The sequence below is a fragment of the Zeus faber genome, assembly GCF_960531495.2.
Source record: "Zeus faber genome assembly, chromosome: 18".
NCBI classification, from domain to species: Eukaryota; Metazoa; Chordata; class Actinopteri; order Zeiformes; family Zeidae; genus Zeus; species Zeus faber.
This window is the reverse complement of record NC_137210.1, coordinates 29,887,829-29,912,151: the sequence shown is the minus strand read 5'-3', so window position 1 is coordinate 29,912,151 and position 24,323 is coordinate 29,887,829. Positions and strand designations below refer to the sequence as shown.

Below are 24,323 nucleotides of genomic sequence, written 5' to 3'. Positions count from 1 at the left end.
GTCTGTATGATGGACAGTCTTTATGGAGGACAGTCTTATGGAGGACGGTCCATATAGAGGACAGTCTACATGGAGGAGAGTCTACATTGAGGACAGTCTGTATGGAAGACCGCCTGTATGGTGGACAGTGTATAGAGGGAATTATTTATGAAGGAAAGTCTGTATGGAGGACAGTCGACATGGAGGACAGTCTACATAGAGGACAAACTACATGGAGGAGAGTCTGTATGAAGGACAGTTTGTATGAGGACAGTCTGTATAGAGGACAGGCTGTATGGGGGACATTCTTTATGAAGGACACTGATTATAAATTTCAAGTACAAGAGATTATTTGAAGTCGGTCTACATGGATGACAGTCTGTATTGAGAACATTCTTTATGGTCACTCTACGTGAAGTCAGTCTGTGGGGGTGACAGTCGGAATGGAGGACAGTCTGTACGGAGGACAGTCTACATGGAGGACAGTCTGTACGGGGGACACTCTACATTGAGGATAGTCTGTATGAAGGACAGTCTACATCAAGGACGGTCTGTATGAAGGACATTCTGTATGGAGGACATTTTGTATGGAGGACAGTTTGTATGGGGATGGTAGCTCAGGAGGTAGAGTGTCATCTAGTGATCTAAAGGTTGCTGGTTCGATCCCAGGCTCCCCCTGCTAGCATGCTGTAGTGTCCTTGAGCAAGACACTTAACCCCTCATTGCTCCTGATGGCTGCGTCCGTCGGTGATTGAACAATTGTAAGTCGCTTTGGATAAAAGCGTCTGCTAAATGAAATGTAATGTAATGTATGGAGGACATTCTGTATGGAGGACAGTCTTTATGGTGAACAATCTATATGGCGGACAGTCTGTTTGGAGGACAGCTATGTAAAGCGAGTATTTTAGCCGATGGAGTATTTGAAGGCTCTCAACTTTCGGAGGCTTCCACCTCCCTTTCTGTCTGTGCTGACCTTTATCCAGGCCTCAGTGCCTTCCTCCTTGTACTCCACCCAGTAGCCCAGGATCTTAGAGCCTCCATCCTTCAGGGGAGGGATCCATTCCAGGTCCACCGTAGACTTGGTCCAGTCAGACACCTTGGGGGTTGGAGGTGCAGGGGGAGCTGGAGGGGTGGGGGCAGATAGATCAGGTCTCAACACCGTAAACTAACTTACTTAATACATACAAACTTAATCTCTAGTGCTCAAATCCAATCTTTACCTTGTGAAAGACCTGTGGCTAAATATTTTACTAAATACACTCTTTATAAGTTTAAACACTAGCATGTTTTTATGTCAAAGCGTCAACTTGGCATGAGATGTATGTGTCTTGCTATGTCCTGAAATAATAAAGTGTACGGATTGATGAAGTGATATTTTCAATATGTGTCCAAATGCTTACAGATGGGGTCTCTGGCGAAGACGGGGTCGCTGGTGGGGCTGGGCAGTCCAGGGCCGGCAGCGTTGATGGCTGTGACTCTGAACAGGTACTGGGAGCCCTCGATGAGGCCGGTCACCTCGTAGGAGTCTCCCAGGGCCATGGGGCGGATGGGGTCACGGGTCACCCGGGCCCAGCGCTTGGAGGTGGTCTCCTTGCGCTCCAGCCAGTAGCCAGTGATCGGGGTGCCACCGTCATCCTCTGGCTCCTCCCAGTTAACCATCATGGTATCCATGGTGATGTTGGAGATGGTGGGCTTCTCGCACTGGCCTGGAACGGCTGGGAGGCAGAGTTAGGTAAGAATCTGCTTCAACAGTTCCACACCGCTAATATTTCCAAGTGTTCAGAAAACGTCACAATAAAAATAAATAAAAACATTGTGCATCTAAATATAATTTACATAACAAAGGAGATGGGCTGCAGTTCAGTCTTTTAATTACAGTCTGTAATATGTATCATGTTTCAATAGTGTAGGGCTCAGTAAACTGATACTGTACGTACTGCAGACCAATCAGGGTTCAGTGTACTTACTACACAGGTTCCTGGCCACCTCAGGATCGCTGTCGAGAGGTTCTCCCACCCCATATTTGTTCTGGGCCATGATGCGGAACACGTACTCGTGTCCCTCCATCAGGCTCTCCACGGTCCAGACTCTGTCCTTAGGCTCGCTGGTGACGGGGACCCAGGTCTTCCTGTTGGCCACCCGCCTCCAGATGACGTAATTTGTGACCTTGGAGCCTCCATCGTCCTTAGGAGGCAACCAGGACAGCGTGATCTTCTCGGCTCCAATCTCCTCAAACTTAATGGGAGCGGAGGGAGGTCCAGGACGACCTGAGCCCAGAAAACAAACACAGCTTTAGATACTAAACCAGGTTTAAAAACATTCAACACAAAAGTTGGAACCTTAAGACATAAAAATGAAAAACAAACAAAACATGAACGGTGGTGGCTAATATCAAAGAATGAAAACAATTAATATGGCTTTACATAGAGACATTGAGACCATTGATGAAATCATCAATTTGATAAATGTTCCTTCGCACTCTGGATCTTCAAACTCATTTTCACTTTTAATTTCTTCATGCCATTTGTCTACTATTTATTTATTGACTTATTGCGTTTTAATGTTTCTCTCTTTTAATGACTCAGAATCAGGGAACCAAAGCAAAGAACATTGATAATATTTCAGGGCATAGTCTCCTCACCGAGCACATTGAGCCTCATCTCCTTGGAGGCCTTGCCCAGACTGTTGGAGGCCACCAGCGTGTACAGGCCAGTGTCGGGCCTCTTGCCCTGCTGGATCAGGAGGGTGCAGCTGTCGTCCGACACTATCTTGTTGATGTGTTCGTCGTACTGCACCTCCACCTTGTTGTCTGGCTTGTGAGGAGGAGCTTTGTACCAGGTGAGGGTGGGGAAAGGGCAGCCGCGGATCTTGGCCACAATGCTAATGTCTGCGCCTTGCTCTTCCTCCATGAACTCCTTCAGCTCGATGGACGGAGCACCTGGAGGGAACGGCAACATGTCAGATCATCTCAGCTGTGACTCATTAAATGAGCTCCACCCATGGAGGATCCATACGGTTTGTACAAGGATGAAGGATGACCCAGATGGAGTGATGGCAGCCTTACATGTCTGGTCCTGGAGGAGTATCGGTCCAGCTGTAGAAGAAGGTCTGCTTTCTCCTGCCTCGTTGTAGGCCTTCACTCTGAACTCATACTCATCTCCCTCCGTCAGATCCTCCAACTTAAAGGTGGTGGTGTCAATGTCTCTCCTGTTGCACCTACAATTTACAAAACACACTTTAGCGGACTCACTCATCCAAGCGGTTTTACAGAAAGATCTAAGTGCCAAGATGAGATCTGAGCTCTGATCTTTGGGTCAGTTCTAAATGTACTTCACGTCTGAACAAAGTTGGATTCATAAAACACAAACTTGAGGAGTCGCTGGCGGCCTTGTAACAGCCCTTCAAAGCAGTGGGACGAGCAGTGACGTTTACCTCCTCCAGGATTCCTTCTGGCTGCCGCTGGCATCCCAGCAGAGCAGCTCCACACTGTAGTGGGTGACCGGGGAGCCGCCGTCGTTCTTGGGGGCCTTCCATGTCAGAGTCACGGTGCCCTTTCTCACAGTGACGATCTTCACCCTCGTTGGAGGATCCGGAGGATCTGAAGTTAAGCAGGAAGGTTTAGAATAACAGTACAGACCAACTCTGCTCAAGGGATTAACAACCTGTACTTTATAGACCTATTAACAGATTATATGCATTTTATTTTACTTCCAATCCATCTGTTTTACACTTGGTTCAGTCATTGTTATCTCAGTTGTGTTATTTTTGATTGACTGAACGGGAGGGTTGTATCTTGTCTGAGGGTTGGGATGACGTACGGATGGGGTCTCTGGCCTTTGTCCTCTGGATGGTCTCCACTAAAGGTCCAAACCCAAAGCGGTTCTCAGCCTTGATGCGGAACAGATAGTCCTGACCGTCGATCAGATCTGGAACCACCAGAGACTGAGCAGCACACGCTGGGTTCACCTGGAAACAGAAGCATCCAGGAGTTTCGCTTTTAAGCAGGATTGATTGAAAAGTTAAAACAATTAATAACATTTAATTCAGTGTGTAGTTCTTTAGCAGCGAAACAGGTTGTGTATTAGGGTGTATTACAGGAGGTGTAGTACAGGTGGTCTTTTTTAGGTGGTGTGGTACAGGTGGTGTAGTACAGGCGTTCTTGTACAGGTGGTGTGGTACAGGTGGTGTATTACGGGCGGTCTTGTACAGGTAGTGTGGTACAGGTGGTGTGTCTACCTTGGTCCAGGCCTTGCCCTCCACAGTCTTCTTTTCGATGAAGTAGCTCTTGATGCGCTCTCCTCCGTCGCTCTCCGGAGGCTTCCAGGTGAGCCTGCAGGTTCCTCGCGTTACGTCGCTGATCTTCAGCTCCCGTGGAGCTCCAGGGAGGTCTGAGAAGAACCACACACTGCTCAGCACCAACAGTCTGCCTTCTACTAAGCCAACCATCTTGGTTTTTAACTGGGATGCTTTGCTTTCTAGTTCCTTCTGAGCCCTGTTTACAGTTTACCGTTGAAAGCTGCAGACTCACCGAGGACGTTGACTCTAATTTTGAGCACCTTGTGTCCCGCGGGACTCTCAGCATTGATGATGTAGCGTCCGCTGTGGGTCAGTTTGCTCTCTGGGATGACGACCACAGAGCTGGTGTCTGTTGATTGGACCTGAGGAAACCGACAAACATTCTGATTGGAGGGATATCAGATATCAGATCGATATCAAATTGTCTTACTTGACTACTGACTCAAAGTGCTTTGGTTCTTTAAAAGTGAATATTTACTACAACAGCAGTTTCATCGTTATAACAACCCTTAAAGTCAATTTACAAATACATTTTTGCAATTTACCCTCCTATTTTGTAGTTGTAGGTGTGTGCAGCACTACTGACCTCTGAGTCCACGGGCAGAGTGTGGAGCTCGTTCTTCTTCTCCGTTTCTGCGGTTCCATCAAAGGTCCAGGTGACCTTGGGAACCGGTCTTCCACTGATGGTCACTGGGACCCTGATGGTGCTTCCGGCTCTGCAGTTCAGCAGGTCGTGGGCATTCAGATCCAAAGTGGCGGTTGGCTCAACTGGTACAGAAATAATCAAATGGTATTATTACACAGGTGTTTGTGGAGTAGTAAGGAAGGAACAAAATGCAGCCATTACGTCATGATCAGGAAACGGTCTGCCGTGTGCAGTACTGTACTGTGGGTGTGAGGCCTTACTCAGGATGTCTTGGACCAGGATGTCGGCTGTCTTGGCGCTGGGCTCAGAGTTTCCAGCGGCGTTCACGGCGTAGACCCTGAACCTGCACTTCTTGCCCTCTTTGAGGTCAGGAACGCTGATCTCTGTGGAGGGGTGGAGCTTATCGGCTGGATTCACCCTCCTCCAATCGGGAGAGCCCTCCTCATGCACCTCGATGATGTAACCTTTGATGGGGCTGCCCCCATCTTTGTCTGGTGGGGTCCAGGTGAGAGTGACGCTGCTCTTGGTCTTGTCTTTGACCTCGGGGCAGCCGGGTGGGCTGGGGGCATCTGGCAGAGGGAGGGGGTCAAAGGTCAGAACAGGCATTAGAAATCAGATAACCAGTTTTGTAGATCAGGAACAGGACTGCAGTTGATTAGTCGAGCAAGGTTGTGACAATCCCCCAATTTGATGTCGATACAAACGATCACTATACAACTATATCGACATTTTGATCACTGTATGCTGCCCACTGCTCCTGGCTGTGGCCCCAGAGGAAGGACAAGCCAGGATGGGTTAAATGCAGAGGAACCATTTCACCGGCCACCATCCAAAGCATGTGCATGTGTGTGTGTGTGTGTGTGTGTGTGTGTGTGCAAGCATGTGTTGTAGTGTGGTGTGTTGTGTGACAAATAAAGATTGTTTCTTCTTCTAAAACTGATGAAACTCATCCTGTTTTGAATGTTATTTAGAAACAAATATTTTCTTGTTAATCTTCAGTTCATTTCTGAAGTGGTTTTCCCCACGGATCAGACGAGCAGGATACTCACTGCAGGGGTCCACGGCGAAGCGGCACTCGGTGGACTCGCTGTGCGGCCCAATGCCAGCGGCGTTGCTGGCCGCCACCCTGAACTGGTACTCTGTTCCCTCAATGAGTCGCAGCACTGTGTACTGCAGGCCCTTCACTGCCGGCTTAGTGACCGGAGCCCGGTTGACTCGGCCCCAGTACACGGCCCCGCGCTCCCTCTTCTCCAGCCAGTAGCCCTGAATGGAGGAGCCCCCGTTGTCCAGCGGAGGGTCCCAGGTCAGCGTCATGGTGGTAGCCGTGCCAGAGATGATCTTGGGGTTGCGCGGAGGTCCGGGGAGGCCAAACGGATCCTTGAGCTGTACCTTCTCAGAGTCGCAGCCGTCGCTGACACCAAACTTGTTCTCGGCCTTGATCCTGAACTGATAGGTGCCGTTGGTGAAGAGCTTGTACACCTGGAAAAGTTTGATCGTAAACAATAATTAATTTGTTGGAAAACAACACAAGTATTTATTTCCCTGTTGCTCATTGTATGCACTCTGCTGCATACTCTACTTACATACGCACATATTCAGGTTACATGCATATATATTGATTCTATTTGTTTTTATATTTTACTGTATTATATTTTTCTGATTTAGTTTATATTTTTATTTTCTACAATTCTTCCCTTTGTTTTGCAGCCCTTCTATGATTTCACTGGAAGTGACAAAGAATCTTGAATGTTGACTAAGACCAATATTAATTGATTCTCATTCAAAAATCATGGGGAATTGAACAGCATCCATATAAATGGATAATAAACAATATCTGGTATGAATTTAAATTCTGTGTGACAGAATCTAGCTGAGTTCGATGCCAGACCAAAACTACAGTTTTTATAACAAAACTGCCTGAAAACTCCCACGATGTTCCACGTCATATCTTCTCATCATCATTAATGTACATGACAAAATCACGTCTGATCCCCCAGCTCTATTGAAAGCTTTTCAGTGTTTTGAGTGTTGACTCACCCCGTATCGCCGGTCGATCAGGTTGATTGTCAGCACCTCAAAGTCAGACTTCTTCTTGCTGGCGTCCCTCCGCTCTACGATGTAGTTAGTGATGTCACTTCCTCCGTTGTCCTCCGGGGCGTCCCAGGTCAGGTAACAGGACTCCGCCTTGATGTCGGACACCACAATGTTCCTGGGGGGGAGGGGACGGTCTGCAGACACAGGACACACTCCGGTTCAATCCTCATGCAAACCACTGAACATTTCGCTTGGGACTTGATAGCATGCATTTCAACAACAGTGGGAAACTTAATGGAACCGGAAGGAAGATTTTTCCCAGAACTTTGTGCCACTAGACGGTGATTACCCAGGATCTCCACCCTGATGACGTGCTGAGCTTTCCCGTAGCAGTTCTCGGCCACCACACTGTAATTGCCTTTGTCCTGCCTGATGGTTGCTGGGATGGCGATCTTGGTTCTCAGGGTGGTCCTGTTCACCTGGAAACAACAATCACATTCTACTGGTGACAAACGGCCTCTACAACACCACTACAACAAAGCTTATTCAAATTAAAATAAAAGGACTCACATCCTCAAACTCCATTGTCATCTTCTCTGGATCGGGCTTGTCGATCACCACATCATCCTTCATCCATTGGACAGTTGGCAGGGGAAGTCCCACCACCTCCGCTGGGATGTCGATGGCTTCGCCCTTCTTCACCATGATAGTGTTTCTCTTGAAGAACTTCATGATGGTGATAGCTGGAGGAACTACGCACACACAATGTACATCATCAGCTCAACAGTTTTCTTTGATGTGGAAATGGCAGGAAGCATTTAAGTATAATTTCATGCTGCACATTTGTCACTTAAAATAGAAATACACATACAACAGTAACCACACAACAATCTACCAATAGTAGAAGAGAGTCTTGGTTTAGTTTGTATGTTCTCACTTTCATCATCCTGGATGTTGACGGTGATTGGTTTAGAGGGTTCTCCGTCCCCGATCTCGTTGATGGCCTTCACACGGAACTGGTACTCATTGTTCTCTGTGAGGTTCTCGATGGTTCCGCAGCACTCTGGGAAGATCTTGCGGTTGGCCATGTCAAACTCGTTGCTGTCGGACCTCATCTTCTCCACGTAGTAACCTATGATTGGGCTTCCCCCGTCGGTGTGAGGCGGCTGCCAGGCCAGCCTGATCCAGTTCTTCCCCCGGTCGGTGTGATGGAGCTTCTCAGGAGCAGAGGGCGTTCCTGGAGGTGGAGGATGGTGTCGTTTAAATCATCTCAGCGTGTCACACTTTAAAGGTTCTAATCTGGCTGCACAACAGCTAGATTCAGGAAAATACACAAAATGCTTATTCTGGCATATTGCCTCATTCGGTCTTGTTTGTTGGATTATTTCTAAAGTCGGGATATTTAGTGAACTTAGTCGTCTGGATTTATTTTACACATGAGCCTTATAAATGAACCCAGATCAGACAGAAAACACAGACTACATCAAAGTGTGAGGGTGAGGACAGTGAGTTGAACCTTTGGGATCCACAGCCAGGATGGGGCCCAGGTCAGCTGGAGCCCCATCTCCATACTTGTTCCTGGCGATGACCCTGAAGTCATACTCCTCTCCCACCAGCAGCCCCTGCACGTCGCACTTGCAGGACGCCGTCTCGATGGGCTGGCGGAAGAGCTTCATCTTGGCATCTTTCCTCAGCACCTCGTAACCTATGATGTCACTTCCTCCATTGTCCAGTGGGTCGGACCAAGTCAGCGTGATGTTCTTCTTGGTCACCGCAACCGTCTTCAGATCCAACACCGGTCCAGGCACGTCTGTACATGCACACACACACAGGTATATTTTATTCTTATATAAACAACCAAAGACTCCATTGTGCCAACTAGGAAACTAGATGTTAATACTGTAACTGACAAACTGACAAGCAGCATGTTTGTATAGATGAGTATATTGTGTGACAGACACCTGAGGATGTGTACAGGGGGTGCTCTTTAAGGTGTACAGTGTTTTGAACTGACCCATGACATCCACTCGGGTCTCTGCCGTCTTGGTTCCACTGCTGTTGGTACCAGCGATCTGGTACTTCCCGTGATCCGCCCTCACGGCCTTCTTAATAAACAGAAGGCTGTTCTTGCCCTCAGTCTCGATCACCGCCCTCTCCTTGTCGGTGTCAGCGTCGTCTTTGGTCCACTTGACCTCAGGCTGCGGTCTGCCCGTCACCACAGCCGGCAGCCTGAGAGCCTCTCCGGCCTTAATGATCACTCCATTCTTCACAGAGGCATCAAAGTCCACGACTGGGGGCTCTGGGACACACACAGCAGTGTCAGCCACACTGAACCTTAACCCTAACCCTAAGTAGGATTAAGCCTCCTTGCCTCCGATGTGAGTTGAGACCCAGATCCCGTGTAAAAAGCTGTTTTGATTATAAAGACTTAACTGCTGCTAAACAGCCTCAGCAAATACAAATATGCACACGATCTTTTACTGTGGCATTTTAATAGTTTTTATTATTCTTAATATACAGGCTCATATACTGTATAATGTATATACAAGGGACAGAATGGAGTGTCGCTACCTTCAGGTTCTTTGACCGTGACGGGCTCAGTAACTCCTGGAGCTCCGGGTCCTGCATCGTTGACAGCGATGACTCTGATGTAGTAGTCTGTTCCCTCAGTGAGTCCCGTCACCATGTAGCTCAGCTCCTTACACCTGAACTCTGTGCTGCGACTCCATTCCTTCTCTCCTGCAACCACCTGAGAACAGAAGCCACAGCTCAGCAGGAGACCACAGCAGACTTCCCAATGGTCCTGCAGGGGGCTTTGAAATGTAGCATTTATTCAGGAAATGCTTTTGATGGGATCTGCATCCCCACCTACAGTCAGCTGGACTCAGTTTTTACCTTCTCCACGTGGTAGCCAAGGATGTCTCCTCCTCCGTTGTACAGAGGGGGGGTCCAGGCCACAATCACTGAGTCCTTTCCAGTGTCCACGATCCAGGGAGTAGGAGGACCAGGGGGCACTGAGGAGCGATGGGGTGAAATGGGTGTGTTAGCCTCGAAGGTTGTGGAAACTGGTTCTTCTGACATTACAGTCATTAGCTGCAGAGTGTGGCAGGCGACGGCAGGCTACTTACAGATGGCATCCATGGCGATGGTGCGGTCAGTGGGATCGCTGAAGGGTCCCGGCCCGGCCAGGTTCTCAGCACACACCCTGAAGATGTAGGTGAGACCCTCCATCAGGCCGGTGATCTTCACCTCCAGTGAGTTGAGAAGAGCCCGGTTCACCCTGGTCCAGTGCTTGCTGTTCACCTCCTTCCTCTCGATCCAGTAACCCAGGATGGGGCTGCCATTATCCTTGGGCTCATGCCAGGAGATGTGCGCACTGCTAGCGGTGACCTCATGCACACGGGGAGTGTTGGGAGCATCAGGGGGATCTGAGGAGAGCACACAGGTAAGGATGACTTTCTGACAGTGGCAATGGGGGTTATTGTCAGGAATACACTGATACAGGGGAGATATATACTGTGAATGACAGTGTTTATTGAGGCTGTTAATAATGTACTCATATATGCAATAAGATACAGGATCTGATGTTAAATCCCTTGTGCTGATAATAAGGCTACAGGCTTCAGGCTACACACAGAAGTCCTGTAGAGCCAAACAACTTCACACTCTCCCTACACTGTAGGAGACCAAAAGCTAAAGCCCAAAGCCCTCTTTCACTGATTTTTCATTGCGTAAGGCCCACAAACTATCCTTCAAGATATACCCAATAGCGCTCTTGTATCTTTATAACTCACTGTAAAAGATCTTCACTGTATTCCTCAGAATTACACCAGTTTGGTGGCATAACACTGCACCTTTACTGCTGCCTGTTTTACTGGTGGTCTACTTTATAAGTAGATACTTAATTTCAGAAGGCTGATAATTACCAAATTGGTTCTTGGCAACTAGTGGCTCTGAGATGCAGGATAGCCCGCAGCCAAACTTGTTTTCAGCAGTGGCTCTGAAGATGTACTCTTTGCCCTCGATCAGCTTGGTCACGGGGCAGCTGGTTCCCTTTAGGGTGGAGGTGATGGTGATCCAGCCGATGTCATCGTTCTTGTTGTCCTTCTTCTCCAGGATGTAGTTGAGGATCTCACTGCCTCCGTCGTCCTCTGGAGACTCCCAGTTGCAGACCACTGAAGTGTTCCTGATCTCAGTGAATGTGAAGTTGATTGGAGCACCAGGTTTGTCTGTGTGTCACAATATGAATATTTGTTAATTTCCTGACGATCAGACTGAACGATGATAAAATATACCATGGATTTATGCCTAAATCTAATTGAGTCAGGTGTTGATGAAGCCTGTCTCACCCAGGACATTGACCACACAGGAAGCAGTAGCAATTCCGTGGGTGTTCTCCACCTGGATGGTGAAGGTGCCATGGTCTATCCTGATGGAGTCCCGGATCATCAGTGCAGTCTGACCCTTCTTGGTCTGATCTAGACCCAGGCGCTGCCGCAGCGGGGTTACAAACTCCTCCTCTGGCTCAGGGACCTTCAGGAGAAACAGCCGGTTCAACATTAGATTTTGTTTCGATGCATCAGATTACTGACCGGAGACCATGACTCTTTACAATGGCTTTTAAACGGCAATTGTAGAGCAAGCTCCCCCTTGTTTCAAGATGGATGAATAAGTTTCCAAATTTATAGGGAATCGCCAGAATTTGGTAACCTATGCCTTAATGTTTGATCATTGGGAGTCAACCAGAGTGATTCTGTGGATTGCCTTGCACTGAGCTGCAATAAGTAAGGCAATGGAGCAATCGGCTGTGGCTATTCTCTCAATCTTGGATGCATTAAATATATTCTGATGAGGTTCCATCCATGAGGTTTCAAAGACGTTTCATCAAACACAGCAGAGGAATTTGGAGGAACAAACCTTGGCTTTGCTCTTCTTCTTCTTCTTCACTATGGGAACAATCTTCTTGGTCGGTTCCTTGGTGACGTCCTCGTCGTTCCTCATCCAGGTCACCTTGGGGTAGGGAGAGCCGGAGATGAAGGCGTCGAGCCGGATCTCCTCGCCCTTCTTAATGCACACGCCAGACTCCACGCGGGCATGGAGAGACACCTTTGGCTTTTCTGAAGTGCAAAAATCAAGTAGTTCATTAGCATTTAATCAGCATTACAGCACAGTGGTGAACATGATACATACGTGTGCTGTATGTTGTGTTCATGTGTAATAACAGACAATTCAGCGGAACTGTTGAGGTTCTTTTGCCTTATTAGCCGTGCTCTGCTCTGCTATGCTCTATAATGATGGTGTTTGGTTTGATTAATAGACAATTAGCAGGAATAGTGTAATGTGTAATACTGTAGCGTAACAGTATAAAATTGTGTAACAGTGTACAATTCAAGACAACAATGTCAAACTATAGTTTAACAGTGTAATACTGTAGTGTTACACTGTACTTCTGTAGTGTGACAGTGTAATACTGTAGTGTAACACTGTAGCATTGTAGTGTAACAGTTTAATCCTGTAGTGGAACGGTGTAATACTTTAGTGTAACGGTGAAATACAGAAGTGTAGTGGTGTAATACTGTAGTGTAACAGCGTAATACTGTAATGTAGCATTGTTCCATTGTAGTGTAACAGTGTGATACTGTAGTATAACAGTGGAATACTGTAGTGTAACAGTGTGATACTGTAGTTTAATGGTGTAATACTGTAGTGTAATGGTGTAATACTTTAGTATAACGGTGTAATACTGTACACTCTACTCAGCACATATACCACACCTCATACTCAGCACATACACCACACAGCTGGGGTGCAAGCTATGTGGGTGGGGCTACGGCGGGTGGCTGCCATCTTGCCTGTCACGCTCCTGCCCGAAAGGGCTTCTCGTCCGTGCCAAAATTGTAATCCCACTCACGTTAGCATAAAACACATACACTCGCCGGACCAGGGTCTACGAGGCAGGAGGTGCCAGCGATTCTGCTTCCACTTGCCTGAAGGACTCGCACCCCCAACCCCGCAATTTGAACTGCAATTACCAACATACATTGAGCACTGGGGTTTTCCGGGGTGGCCGGTTGCTGACGGGTCGGTGTGGGGGCGTGGTTGGCGAGGGGGGACGGTCGGGTGGACCCCCACCCAAAACATGCACACGTCACCATCGTCTGACCAGCGATGGACACTTGGTACCAGGTCCCCGTGCTGCCCACTGCTCCTGGCTGCCCCCCCGGAGGAAGGACAAGCCAGGATGGGTGAAATGCATATGCCACATTTCACTGGCACCACCCCTAAAGCATGTGTGTGTGTGTGTGTGTGTGTGTGTGTGTATGTATATGCATGTGTTGTGCGGTGTGTCATGTGACAAAGATTTTTCTTCTTCTAGTGTAACAGTGTAATACTGTAGTGTAACAGTTTGATGTAACAGTGTGATACTGTAGTTTAATGTTGTAATACTATGTTGTAACAGTGTAATACTGTGGTGTAACAGTGTTGTAACATACTCTAGTACAGGGGTCGGGTTTTGGCTGGGAGAGCCATAAAAGCCAAATATTTTAAAATGTATTTCCTTGTGAGCCATATAATATTTCATAAAGTTGAATGCAACTTAATGCATTTTTTAAGTAAGACATACATTTTAAACGTATAAAGTATTTCAAAGCGCTATATATATACATTTCTCTTTATTCTTCTTAATAATATTGTTGTTATACTGCAGCTCACCAATAATAAATTAAATACTTTTTAGCATGGATGTGACTTGTGGTGCTGCTTGGTTTTGCTGGTGGCCTTGTCATCTGCTTCACACGTAGTGAGGTGGAGCTTCATGCTGCCTTGAGGCTCCATCAGTTCAACGTGAGCGTAGGATGGTGCACGGGCTGGTAAGCAGCCCAGCAGTGGAACGCCATTCCTACTGCGCCCACGAGGATCATTATTATCCACAATTATTCTAGTAATCCTCAGTAATATAATCATGGCCTGCGTGCCGCATGTTGTAATGAACAATAAAACTCTGGCCATGTGGGCGCACCACGGTCAGGAAGACTCCGTCCCCCTCCCTGCAGCCTCACCTGTGGCAGAGACTCCCCTAAGTGACGCCTGAGCAGAGACCCGGGAGGGGCAGGGCGCCGAGGAAAAGGCCCCAGGAGTCTTTCTGGGGTCCGCAGCCGGTGTTTGACTACGCCTCTTTGTCCACCACATTTATATTTTGAATTTTATTTTCAAAATTGTAATTTCTCTTACCTGTTTTACATTAAAATGACACAGGATAATTATTTATTACTTGTTAATTGTGATGAAAAATGTTTGCTCAAAATTGTCTGCGAGCCATATACCGTCATGGAAAGAGCCATAATTGACTTGCGAGCCATAGGTTCCCGACCCCTGCTCTAGTATAACAGTGTTATACTGTAGTGTAACAGTGTAATAGTCTAGTATAACAGTGTGTACAAAGTGGCTTCTTACCGACTGGATCTGCAGCCACGATGGGCTGTGTGCTGCGGGAAGGTTCGCTGACCCCAGCAGCGTTCTCCGCTCTGACTCGGAACTGGTACTCCATGTCCGCCTTCAAGTCCGTCACCACGTGGGAGAAACCTGGAACCAGGTTCTGGTTGATCCTCTCGTAGCGGTCTCCGTCCTTCTCGATCTTCTCTAAGATGTAGCCCTGGATGGCGCAGCCTCCATCGTAGTCTGGGGCCTTCCACGTGACCGTGATGGATTTTGAGGTGGGGTCTTGAGCCTCCACCTGGAGGGGGGGGTCTGGTTTCTCTGTGGATTCAGTATTTAACATCAATACCAACTCCGAGAAGACTGAAAGAATTTCAATTAAAAATACAGAGACATGCAAAGAGATTTTTTAATAATTAATAATAAATAAATAAATAATTTGAAATGCTGGTATAGATATATAGCGCTTTTCGGCTTCATTGTGATTCAGCTTGAACAGAGTATACTCACGCTTGATTTCCTCTGTGATAACTGTGTTGCGCAGTTCCAGATATTCTCCTGCACCGATCTTGTTGACGGCCTTGACCCGGAAGTGATACTCGCAGTTGATGTAAAGGTCCTTGACAGGGTACGTGAGGACGTTCTCCCCGGCCATGACGGGCATGTAGGTCTTCTTTGAGGTCTCGCGGCGCTCCAGGGTGTAGCTGGTGATGGGAGTGCCACCATCGTCCTCCGGGGTTTCCCAGCTGATCTGGCAGGAGTTCTTGGTGATGTCGCTGGAGCTGATGTCCTTACACTGACCAGGAAGTCCTGCGGGGGTCAGGAATCAAGGCAGATGAAATTATGAGTTTTATCCTGTTTGTGTTCCATCTGGAAACCTTTGCATTCTGAAAAGGAGAGCGATGTTATTCTCTTTCAAATCATTAGACGAATCATACCGATGACTTTAACGTTGACTGTTCCTGTGGCTGTTCCCAGACTGTTCTCTAGGGTGATGGTGTAGGCTCCTGCGTCGGCATGGCTGCACTTCAACAGCTCCAGGTGAGCACTATTCATCTCCACGGTCATGGAGAGCCGGTCGCCAGCCTTGCAGTTCACTGTGTCCTTCTGCCAAACCATCTTGGGTGTGGGGATGGCGGTGTATGGAACGTTGAGGTGGAGCTTCTCTCCCTCCACCACCACCACGTCCTGCACCTCCAGCTCCATGGTGGGAGCGCCTTGGGAAGCGGCAAGAATGTCGTTCATCAGGATGAAAAGCATCATTACAAGATTACAAATAAAAATGTTGTATTGACAAGTAAATTCATTTGTACGTCAAAATGACATCGGTTGTTACTCAGTCCCTCCAGGATTTTGTGACCAAAAACGCTTGTTTGCAGTGGCTTTTCTTAAAATTCGGGATGCAATTTGTAAACTTGTATGTGTTAATTTGCAGCAAAATCGCAATTTCCAGGAGGGACCGATTGATAGACTTGTACGTACAGTCAGGGTCCTTGGTGAAGACCTTGTCGGAGATCTCGGAGGGATCACTGACACCAATGGAGTTGATGGCACGGACCCTGATCACGTACTTCTTCTCTGGTTTGATGCCCTCGTCGATCTTGAACTGGAGCTCCTTGATGGGTCTGTTATTGACCCTGAGCCACTTGAGCTCTGGGCGGGCTTCCGCCACCTCCACGTGGTAGCCAGTGATGGGGCAGCCGCCGTCCTTGACCGGAGGCTTCCAGGTCACATTGATGTGCAGTCTGCTTGCATCTGGGATCGTCACCTCCAGAGGAGGGGATGGTGGGCCTGCGAGACAAGTAAGTCATTTAGTATTTAAATCATCTTCTTGGATCATTGAAAGCCGACCTGTGAAATGCGGTGCAAATAATGTGGTGCTGATGTTGTTCAGACTGCCTCTTACTGGTTGAGTCCTCGATGGTGAGGAACTCAGTGGGTTCGCTTGGATCACCCACTCCAGCCTCGTTCTCAGCTCGGACCTGGAACTGAACCTCAGTTCCCTCGTCCACATCAGTCACCTTGAACTGGGTCTGTCTGTCGGGGGTCTTACAACACTTCAGCCAGCGACTCCCAAGCTTCTCCTTCTTCTCAATCACGTACCTGGGAGGCACAAAATACTTGTTTAATTAAGCTCAGTCGTTTGACAGTGTGACTACAGAGTTTCACAGGTGACGTACTTGGTGATGGGTCTTCCCCCGTTGCTCTTTGGGGCTTCCCATTTCAGCTCCACATGTCTCTTGGTGACTTCCACCACAGTCAAAGCATATGGAGGTCCAGGAGTAGCTGCAAAGAAAAAGGTTCATGTTATTATGCATCACACCAAACCGAACCCCCATGTTCTAAGCGTAAGCTAAATAACAAGAACTGCTTTATGTTAAACCTAGTAGGTTACAATGAGAACTCACTGAAAGTGTCCTTTGCCAGGACGGCGTCCTCCAGCTCACAGAATTCACCCATTCCCACAGCGTTCTCAGCTGCCACTCTGAAGACGTAGAGCGAGCCCTCATTTAGAGGAGTCACTGTGTACTTTGGCTCCTTCACCGTGGTGTCCACGGTCTGCCAGGTCTTACGCCTCACGTCCCTCTTCTCCACCACATAGTTGGTGATGGGAGAGCCTCCGTCAGTGCTAGGGGCCTGCCACTTAATGTCAGCACTAAGCTTGGTGATGTTGGCCACCTCCAGCCACTGAGGAGCAGATGGAGGATCTACAGGAAGAGAGAAGTACATTTTTATTACTTCTCAATATCCCATGGAGTACGTTCAAATTCTTACATTTTTTTGTGTATGTTTTGGTTTCTTTGAAACCTGAGCTGGGACATGGAGACTACACATTTGTCTGCTATGGATTCTATTCTATCATTCTATTCTATTCTGTTATTCTATGGGCAGGTTGGATTCAAGACAGCTAAAGCATCCAGACTTACAGAGTCTCTCCTTGCAGACCACAGGGTCGCTGGGTTCGCTGGCTTCACTCTCTCCCGCCTTGTTGACAGCCTTGACCCGGAAGGAGTACTCCTGCTTCTCCATCAGACCCTTCAGGAGGTGTTCGGTCTGAGGAATGTCCTCTGTTGTACGGATCCACTCCTCACTTCCCGTCTTCTGGAACTCGATGATGTAACCCTCGATCTTGGCACCGCCATCGTGCTCTGGCCGGGTCCACATCAGGAAGGCAGAGGTTTTGGCGATTTCCTTGACAAAAGGCTTGCCAGGAGCCCATGGAGGATCTGAGAACAGCAGGGAAGAGATCCAGAGATTTGATGCCTTTGAACCCTTTTCCTATTCTGAAGCCCCAGATATCATCAGAACACAGTCAAAGTTATTTTTTGTAAAAAACAGAGACATTAATACTTATATACACATAAATACACAGTGAATTTAAGAAAATATTGTCCTTTCAATTGTAGTTAACAGCCATAAAAGTTCATCTTTATGTGACAAACCAATAGGATCTTTGATGAGGATGGGATCTGTTTCGTCGCTGGCTTTTCCAGTTCCTGCCAAATTCTCAGCCAGAACGCGGAACCTGTACTTCTTCTTGGTGGTCAGACCCTTCACCCTGCAACACCAAGCAGTAGGTGAACACTTGGACTTACTGACTCCCAATGTCTGATCGACAATATTCGGGGGACATTTTGTTATCCCGATATCATCAACTCAAGTTGACATGACTAGACTTAAGTTGACTTAAGTTAAGTTTAAGTTGAGTTGTTTGAGTAGCTTCTACAAGTACCTAAATGTTGTGTCCTTAATGGGCAGCTTGTTGCACCGGATCCATTTGTCACTCTCTGGGTCAAACTTCTCAACCCAGTATCCGGTGATGGGACTGCCCCCATCTTCATCAGGCTCAAACCAGGCAAGCGTCACAGCATCCTTGGCGATGTCAGAGGGTGTCACTCTGATTGGAGAGCCAGGGGGGTCTAGAAGAGAGAGGAACAGGCTCACTACCCACACCTTTAAAGATGAGACGAGAGTCCAAAGAAAGGATCTGAGCCTTTCACAGATCGTCCTCTAATACAGTGATTTTCAACATAAGGGACTCCCATGGGTTCTAAGGGCTCCCCAGCAAAGCCATTAATAGTTAAATGTTACTATTATTTAATTTCCAAGACATTAGCACCGTTAGAGAATGTCCAGTAATGGCTGTTTGCATCCTGGTTTCACTGTTATCTCCCTGACTAGAGTGGAGAGACTGAATCAGATCTAACAATAAAAACATGCTCAGATCAGATCAGATCCAGAGACTAAATCTGATCAAGGGGGTCTGGGATCTAAAGTGGACCAAACTATGGGTCCTTGGTGTGATAAAGAATCATTGCTCTATCACACAAAGACCTTTGTAAGCGATGTATGGTATCAACCTTCCATGATATATGACGTACCAAAGGAGTATTTGGCGATGATGGGAACGTGCTCTGCAGGTTCTCCGATACCGTACTGGTTTTCTGCGCTCACTCTGAAGATGTATTCCTTCAGAGGAGTGAGCTTGCAGGCATTGAAGGTGGTGTACTTCACGGTGGCAGACAGCTTCACCCACTCTTCCTTGTCCGTCTGTCGCCTCTCCACGATGTAGTTGGTGACCATGGAGCCTCCATCGTCTCTGGGAGGGTTCCAAGCCAGGAAGCAGGACTCGTTGGTGATCTCCGAGATGTCGAAGGCAGCGGGAGGTCCGGGCTTATCTGGAGGAAGCGAAGAAAAGGAATAACACATCTGGATTTGGGATTTTTCTGACCTCTTCTGTTAAATGTCTGTTGGTGGCTCATTTCATCCTGAAATCATCACACTGAATCTAAACCCTACCAAGGATGTTTACGTCGACAGTGGCGGTTGCACGGCCACTGGTGTTGACGGCCTCGATGATGTAGGTTGCAGTGTCTCCTCTGGTGGTGTTGGCGATGGACAGCTTAGAGTGTCCAGGCTGCGTGTCAATGACTATGCGGTCATCTCCCTTCAGAACCAGGTCCGCCTTGGTCCACTTCACACGGGGATCCGGCTTTCCTTTAACGTCTGCTGGGAGCTCGATCTTGGTACCAGCCCTGGCGGTCAGACCAGCCAGCAGCTTGACATCCAGCTGGATCTCTGGAGGCTCTGTTGGGATTCACACAGGGACAGAAGGGAGAAGGACATTTCATAAAGAAACAATATAATGTGCAATAAATTATCTACTTCCTTTAAGTCCACTTTTGCGGTAGACTATTGTCGACCCATCTCTACACATTCCTTTATTTATCCATTCATTCACAGGTAACACTGTTACTCCTCTGCCTACCTTTAGGATCAACAGCCTGGATCTCGTCGGTGGCTCTGCAGGGTTTGCTGGCTCCCAGCTTGTTGAAGGCTTTGACCCGGTATGCGTACCAGTGACCCTCAATCAGACCCTTCACCTGGAACCTGACAGACACAATCACAACGTCAGCTGTTTAAAGACCTGATCATCATACCTTGTGAAGATGGAAATAACTTCTACACATGAGTGTAGAAGATGTCTCACTTGAGCTCTGGGACGGGCTCCCCACAGGGCTCCCACTTGTCCGTCCCACGCTGGCACTTCTCCACCACATAGCCCTTTAGGTTGGAACCACCGTCGTACTTGGGAGGCTCCCAGAACAGGAAGATTCCCTTGGCGCTCTTATCTCGCCACTTTAAATTCTCAGGGGCATCGGGAACAGCTGGGGGGGGGTCAAACAACATGGTTTACCATATGAGAAATACACAATGCAGTATACTGCAGAAATGATATAAACATATCAATATCCAGGGGGAAAACAATAACAAGAGTGCTCAGTGAAAAACAGGGTCTCCTTCTGTAGTTGTGCCCGTTGCCTATGTTTTCACCGTGATATCTATTGAATAATACAGCATTCTTTTTCCATATTAATGCTGAACAATCCATTGTCTTCTGCTGAGTGATACTCAAATACCAAGAACGTTTAATATTTCAGCATTTAAAAACGTGACTCACTGGCAGGAGAAGAGACGTTGACAGGTTCATCGATGTAAGCCGGTTCTCCAGGACCACACTTGTTGCAGGCTGTCACGCTGAACAGATACTCCTTCCCTTCACTCACATCCGTCACTGTGTACTCCAGATCCAGGATGTTGGTGGCAGCCTGGAAGAGAGAGTTACCAATCTGGTCGCTGCTGAACCTTCATTACAACGACACCAAAAGCATGAGAACAAGAGCATACCTTGACCCAGGTCTTACGAGACACCTCCTTTTTCTCTATCTGGTAGCAGGTCACTGGACTGCCTCCATCGTGTTCTGGAGCTTCCCACATCAGATGGACATGGTGTCTGGTTACTTCAGCGACCTTGAAGTCCTTGGGCGCACTGGGGGAGGCTGGGAAAGGAAAAATATAACAGTGACCCCACTGAACCAGTCTTTTTTTAAAAGAAAAGTTTCATCTCTCATCCCTGACGTTTCTATACCGATGACGTTGACTTCGATCTCCCCTGAGACGGAGGAGATGTCGTTCTCGAGTGTCAGGCTGTAGGTGCCCTTGTCTGGGCGAACGCTGGGTGTCACCACCAGCTCCGTGAAAGAGGACTTGGTCGTCGTGGAGACACGCTCGTCGGCAGCTGTCAGCTCCTTGTCGCCGAAGGTCCACTTGGCAGTGGGAATTGGGTATCCGGAGATGGGAACCCGGATGGTGAGAGGCTGAGGAACGATGACCTCCAGGCCGTTCCTGAAGGCACTGAGGTCCAGGGTAGGAGCCACTGCATGGAGGAAACATGATCATGAGGGAGTCTTGATCTAAAGGGTTAGGTTGTTGGCTGCTGAAGCTACAGTAGCTCACAGTTAAACTATCTCTAGCTAGATCTGTGGGCATATTGGACATGGTGTAACAATGTTTTTTAAGTGGGGGACCTGTGTTCCTAGGATAAATTAAGAGTTTGTACCGTGAGGGTCATCAGCCAGCAGCGGTCCGAGCTGCTCGGTGGGATCAGACAGTCCAGCTGCATTCTCGGCACAAACTCTGTAGAGATATTTCTGACCAGGCTTCAGACCAGACACCTAAACAAACACAGAACATGGTTACCCCTCTTTGCAAAACCGAAAAAGTACAAATAATAGACCTTTACCCCATCTACCCAAAATAAAAAACATAATAAAATTGTACACAATTACTTAGCACTACCTCGCAGTATTTATTGTTACACTAATGTCTCTGTCGCAATGTAGCTTGAATGTTATTCTCCCTTGTAAGTCGCTTTGGATAAAAGCGTCTGATAAATGACTAAATGTAAATGTAAATGTAAAATCACATCTGTTTTGATAAACTGTAAATGAGCTGCATTTGTAACTTTTGCAGCCACTATGAGCAGTCAAAACCTCACCCACATCTTATTCACCCTCACAGAAAATCAGTGGAAGTCAGTCATGCAACTGGGCGAGCAGTTGTTAAAGGACACTACAACAGCTTTTGCTTGAAGGAGCCGCAGAATCGAACCGGCAACCATCTGCTTGTGAGTGAGGCTTGACCTAGCTGAGATACTGAGCTTGCCCCCTTATGGACAATTCAATCCACTGTCACTATTTTAATTCTTGACAAAACCATTAGGCCACGTCTTATCAAGGTACCTTGAAGGAAAGGTCCTGGCAGAGTCTGGTGTTGCAGCGCAACCACTTGTCTGAGCCCTCGTCACACTTCTCGATGATGTAGCCAGTGATCATGCTGCCTCCGTTGCTGGAAGGCGTCTCCCAGCTCAGCGTGACTGCTGCCTTGGTCTGCTCACTGAAGTTCAGGTTCAGCGGTGGGCTTGGCCTCTCTGAGTAGGGAGTAACAATAAATAAAAGCTACTTACAACTGATCAGGCGGTAAAACCCATGAACTGATGCTCCAGACAGGTTTGAACCCAAGTAAAATGTTTGTCATTTCACTGTATAGACTTACCAATTAGAACTGCAGATTTAACACTACATTTGGCAGCTTGCCCATATTTGTAAAAACATTGAGTAGAGTTGTTTGAGGATTAAGTGTGCTGTAGACTGACCGATGGGGTCCATTATCTTGACGGGATGAGTAGCTGCACTGGGCCTGCCCAGGCCAGCCTTGTTCTCCGCTCTGACTCGGAAGATGTACTCTTTGTTCTCCACCACGTCGTTTAGAGTGGCCGAGCGGTCGCCGGCACCACAGACCAAGGCCGCCTCCCACTTGACGGAGGTCCTGTCACGGAGCTCGATGACGTAGGCCGTGACCTCAGAGCCTCCATCGGACTTGGGAGGCTCCCAAGTGACGGTGGCACCAAACCTGTTAACCACACCTAGCATGACACTCTCTGGTGCATCGGGGACGTCTGGCAGGAAAAACAAACACACGTGGGAGCGTTCAATGAGATCTCATAACACTTACTAGCTCAGGCGGTAGAGCTGGTGGTCTAGTAATCTAAAGGTTGCTGGTTCGATCCCAGGCTCCTCCTGCTAGCATGCTGTAGTGTCCTTGAGCAAGACACTTAACCCCTCATTGCTCCTGATGGCTGCGTCCGTCGGTGATTGAACAATTGTAAGTCGCTTTGGATAAAAGCGTCTGCTAAATGTAATGTATAAAAATAATGCAAAATTATTTCATGGTTCTTTAAGTTCACCGATCCTTACCAAACTTATTCTTGGCCTGGACGGCATCTTCGGTGGAAACTGAGGGTCCGCTGCCTACTCTATTGCGAGCGCAGACCCTGAACAGGTACATGGAGTCCTTCTGGAGGCCACTGACGCAGTACTCTGGAGTGTCAGCACGGTCAGTGGCCAGAGTCCACGTCTTACGCTTCACGTCCCGTCTCTCCACCACATACGCAATGATTTTGCTTCCTCCATCGCTCTCCGGCTCCTCCCAGGCCAGACTGACCTCACCATCAGCCGTGTCCGTCACCCAAAGGTTCTTGATGGGTCCAGGAACATCTGACGGACACCAGCACTCAGTTAATACATCCACATCTTAAAAATCTGTTTAGACATCTTAAAACAATTAAAAAACCTTTAACATCAGAAAGTTTAAAAACTATTCTTGATGTACGTTATATATAACTATGCTGATGAATCCAGACCTACCGATCACATCTAGTTTGATGATGGCCTCTCCCTCTCCATGCTTGTTCTTAATGACCACCTTGTAGCGGCCCTTGTCCTGCTGGTTAGGGCTCTTCAGACGGTACTCGGTCTTGTCGGCCGAGGTGTCGATGTTCTGAATGGGAAGACTGGTGCCCTCAAATAGCCACTCTGCGTCAGCACGGGGGTAGGCGTCGTAAGGCACAGTCATGACAAAGGGCTTCCCGGCATCAGTCACCAGGTTCTGGTCGGTGGTCTTGATCTTTGGAACAGCTGTGAAACACATGAGAACAAAATTAAGAATGAATTTGCGGATTTTGACGTGTATTTAAATAGCTCATCACTTGGGCCTCCATTGGACAGGACACTTTTCAGAGAACCATACCTGCCAGCTCCAGCTTGGCCTTGGCATCCTTGTCCTTGGCCACGATCCGGTACTCTCCCTGGTCGCGGGGTCTGATCTCACACACCTGCAGCCTGTGGATCTTCCCCTCGCTCACCATCTGATACTTGTCTCCCTGGACGATAATCATGTTGTTCCTCATCCACTTAACTTCCACTCTGTCCTTGTTGAGTTCCACCTCAAACAGGATGTCTGAGCCTGGAGGCTCGAAAACATCCTGAGGAGGTCGGATGATCTCCACCGGGGTTTCTGTCACAAGAGACAGACAAAGCTTTAGTGTTTCTAAAGAAAAGTTCACCTTGTGATTGTGAGAAGCAACATTAAGGCAAATTAAACTCACCTTCAACAAACAGCCTGGCTCTGGATCTTCTCTCATCCACACCGCAGGCATATTCACACTCATCATCTGGTCTGCACTCCTTGATTATCAGCCTGCTCGTTTTACCATCTTTTTCTATGTGGTATCTGCAAAAAAAACGGATAT

At 47.8% G+C, this 24,323-nt stretch overlaps 1 protein-coding gene across 1 annotated transcript in view; it reads right to left on the bottom strand.

Annotated features, from left to right (window-relative positions):
• Positions 1–24,323, bottom strand: part of LOC307244003 (titin-like) — a gene marked incomplete at its 5' end in the record, with an annotated part of 164,899 nt that overhangs the window by 68,272 nt on the left and 72,304 nt on the right. Inside the window, 48 exons of the mRNA XM_080018975.1 lie at positions 953–1,101; positions 1,380–1,694; positions 1,947–2,246; positions 2,621–2,917; positions 3,044–3,195; positions 3,412–3,577; positions 3,798–3,945; positions 4,216–4,367; positions 4,508–4,637; positions 4,862–5,043; positions 5,182–5,490; positions 5,971–6,400; positions 6,959–7,149; positions 7,305–7,434; positions 7,526–7,707; positions 7,893–8,192; positions 8,472–8,765; positions 8,970–9,254; positions 9,527–9,704; positions 9,851–9,969; positions 10,084–10,383; positions 10,882–11,184; positions 11,305–11,488; positions 11,873–12,072; positions 14,411–14,713; positions 14,903–15,202; positions 15,331–15,609; positions 15,875–16,183; positions 16,299–16,495; positions 16,573–16,678; positions 16,801–17,100; positions 17,320–17,619; positions 17,836–17,951; positions 18,126–18,312; positions 18,775–19,071; positions 19,193–19,480; positions 19,662–19,783; positions 19,884–20,061; positions 20,355–20,502; positions 20,582–20,733; positions 20,823–21,110; positions 21,294–21,408; positions 21,976–22,163; positions 22,389–22,691; positions 22,990–23,289; positions 23,440–23,709; positions 23,822–24,088; positions 24,180–24,304. Coding sequence (XP_079875101.1) covers positions 953–1,101; positions 1,380–1,694; positions 1,947–2,246; positions 2,621–2,917; positions 3,044–3,195; positions 3,412–3,577; positions 3,798–3,945; positions 4,216–4,367; positions 4,508–4,637; positions 4,862–5,043; positions 5,182–5,490; positions 5,971–6,400; positions 6,959–7,149; positions 7,305–7,434; positions 7,526–7,707; positions 7,893–8,192; positions 8,472–8,765; positions 8,970–9,254; positions 9,527–9,704; positions 9,851–9,969; positions 10,084–10,383; positions 10,882–11,184; positions 11,305–11,488; positions 11,873–12,072; positions 14,411–14,713; positions 14,903–15,202; positions 15,331–15,609; positions 15,875–16,183; positions 16,299–16,495; positions 16,573–16,678; positions 16,801–17,100; positions 17,320–17,619; positions 17,836–17,951; positions 18,126–18,312; positions 18,775–19,071; positions 19,193–19,480; positions 19,662–19,783; positions 19,884–20,061; positions 20,355–20,502; positions 20,582–20,733; positions 20,823–21,110; positions 21,294–21,408; positions 21,976–22,163; positions 22,389–22,691; positions 22,990–23,289; positions 23,440–23,709; positions 23,822–24,088; positions 24,180–24,304 — 10,834 coding nt within the window. The remainder of the gene's footprint in view (positions 1–952; positions 1,102–1,379; positions 1,695–1,946; positions 2,247–2,620; positions 2,918–3,043; positions 3,196–3,411; positions 3,578–3,797; positions 3,946–4,215; positions 4,368–4,507; positions 4,638–4,861; positions 5,044–5,181; positions 5,491–5,970; positions 6,401–6,958; positions 7,150–7,304; positions 7,435–7,525; positions 7,708–7,892; positions 8,193–8,471; positions 8,766–8,969; positions 9,255–9,526; positions 9,705–9,850; positions 9,970–10,083; positions 10,384–10,881; positions 11,185–11,304; positions 11,489–11,872; positions 12,073–14,410; positions 14,714–14,902; positions 15,203–15,330; positions 15,610–15,874; positions 16,184–16,298; positions 16,496–16,572; positions 16,679–16,800; positions 17,101–17,319; positions 17,620–17,835; positions 17,952–18,125; positions 18,313–18,774; positions 19,072–19,192; positions 19,481–19,661; positions 19,784–19,883; positions 20,062–20,354; positions 20,503–20,581; positions 20,734–20,822; positions 21,111–21,293; positions 21,409–21,975; positions 22,164–22,388; positions 22,692–22,989; positions 23,290–23,439; positions 23,710–23,821; positions 24,089–24,179; positions 24,305–24,323) is intronic.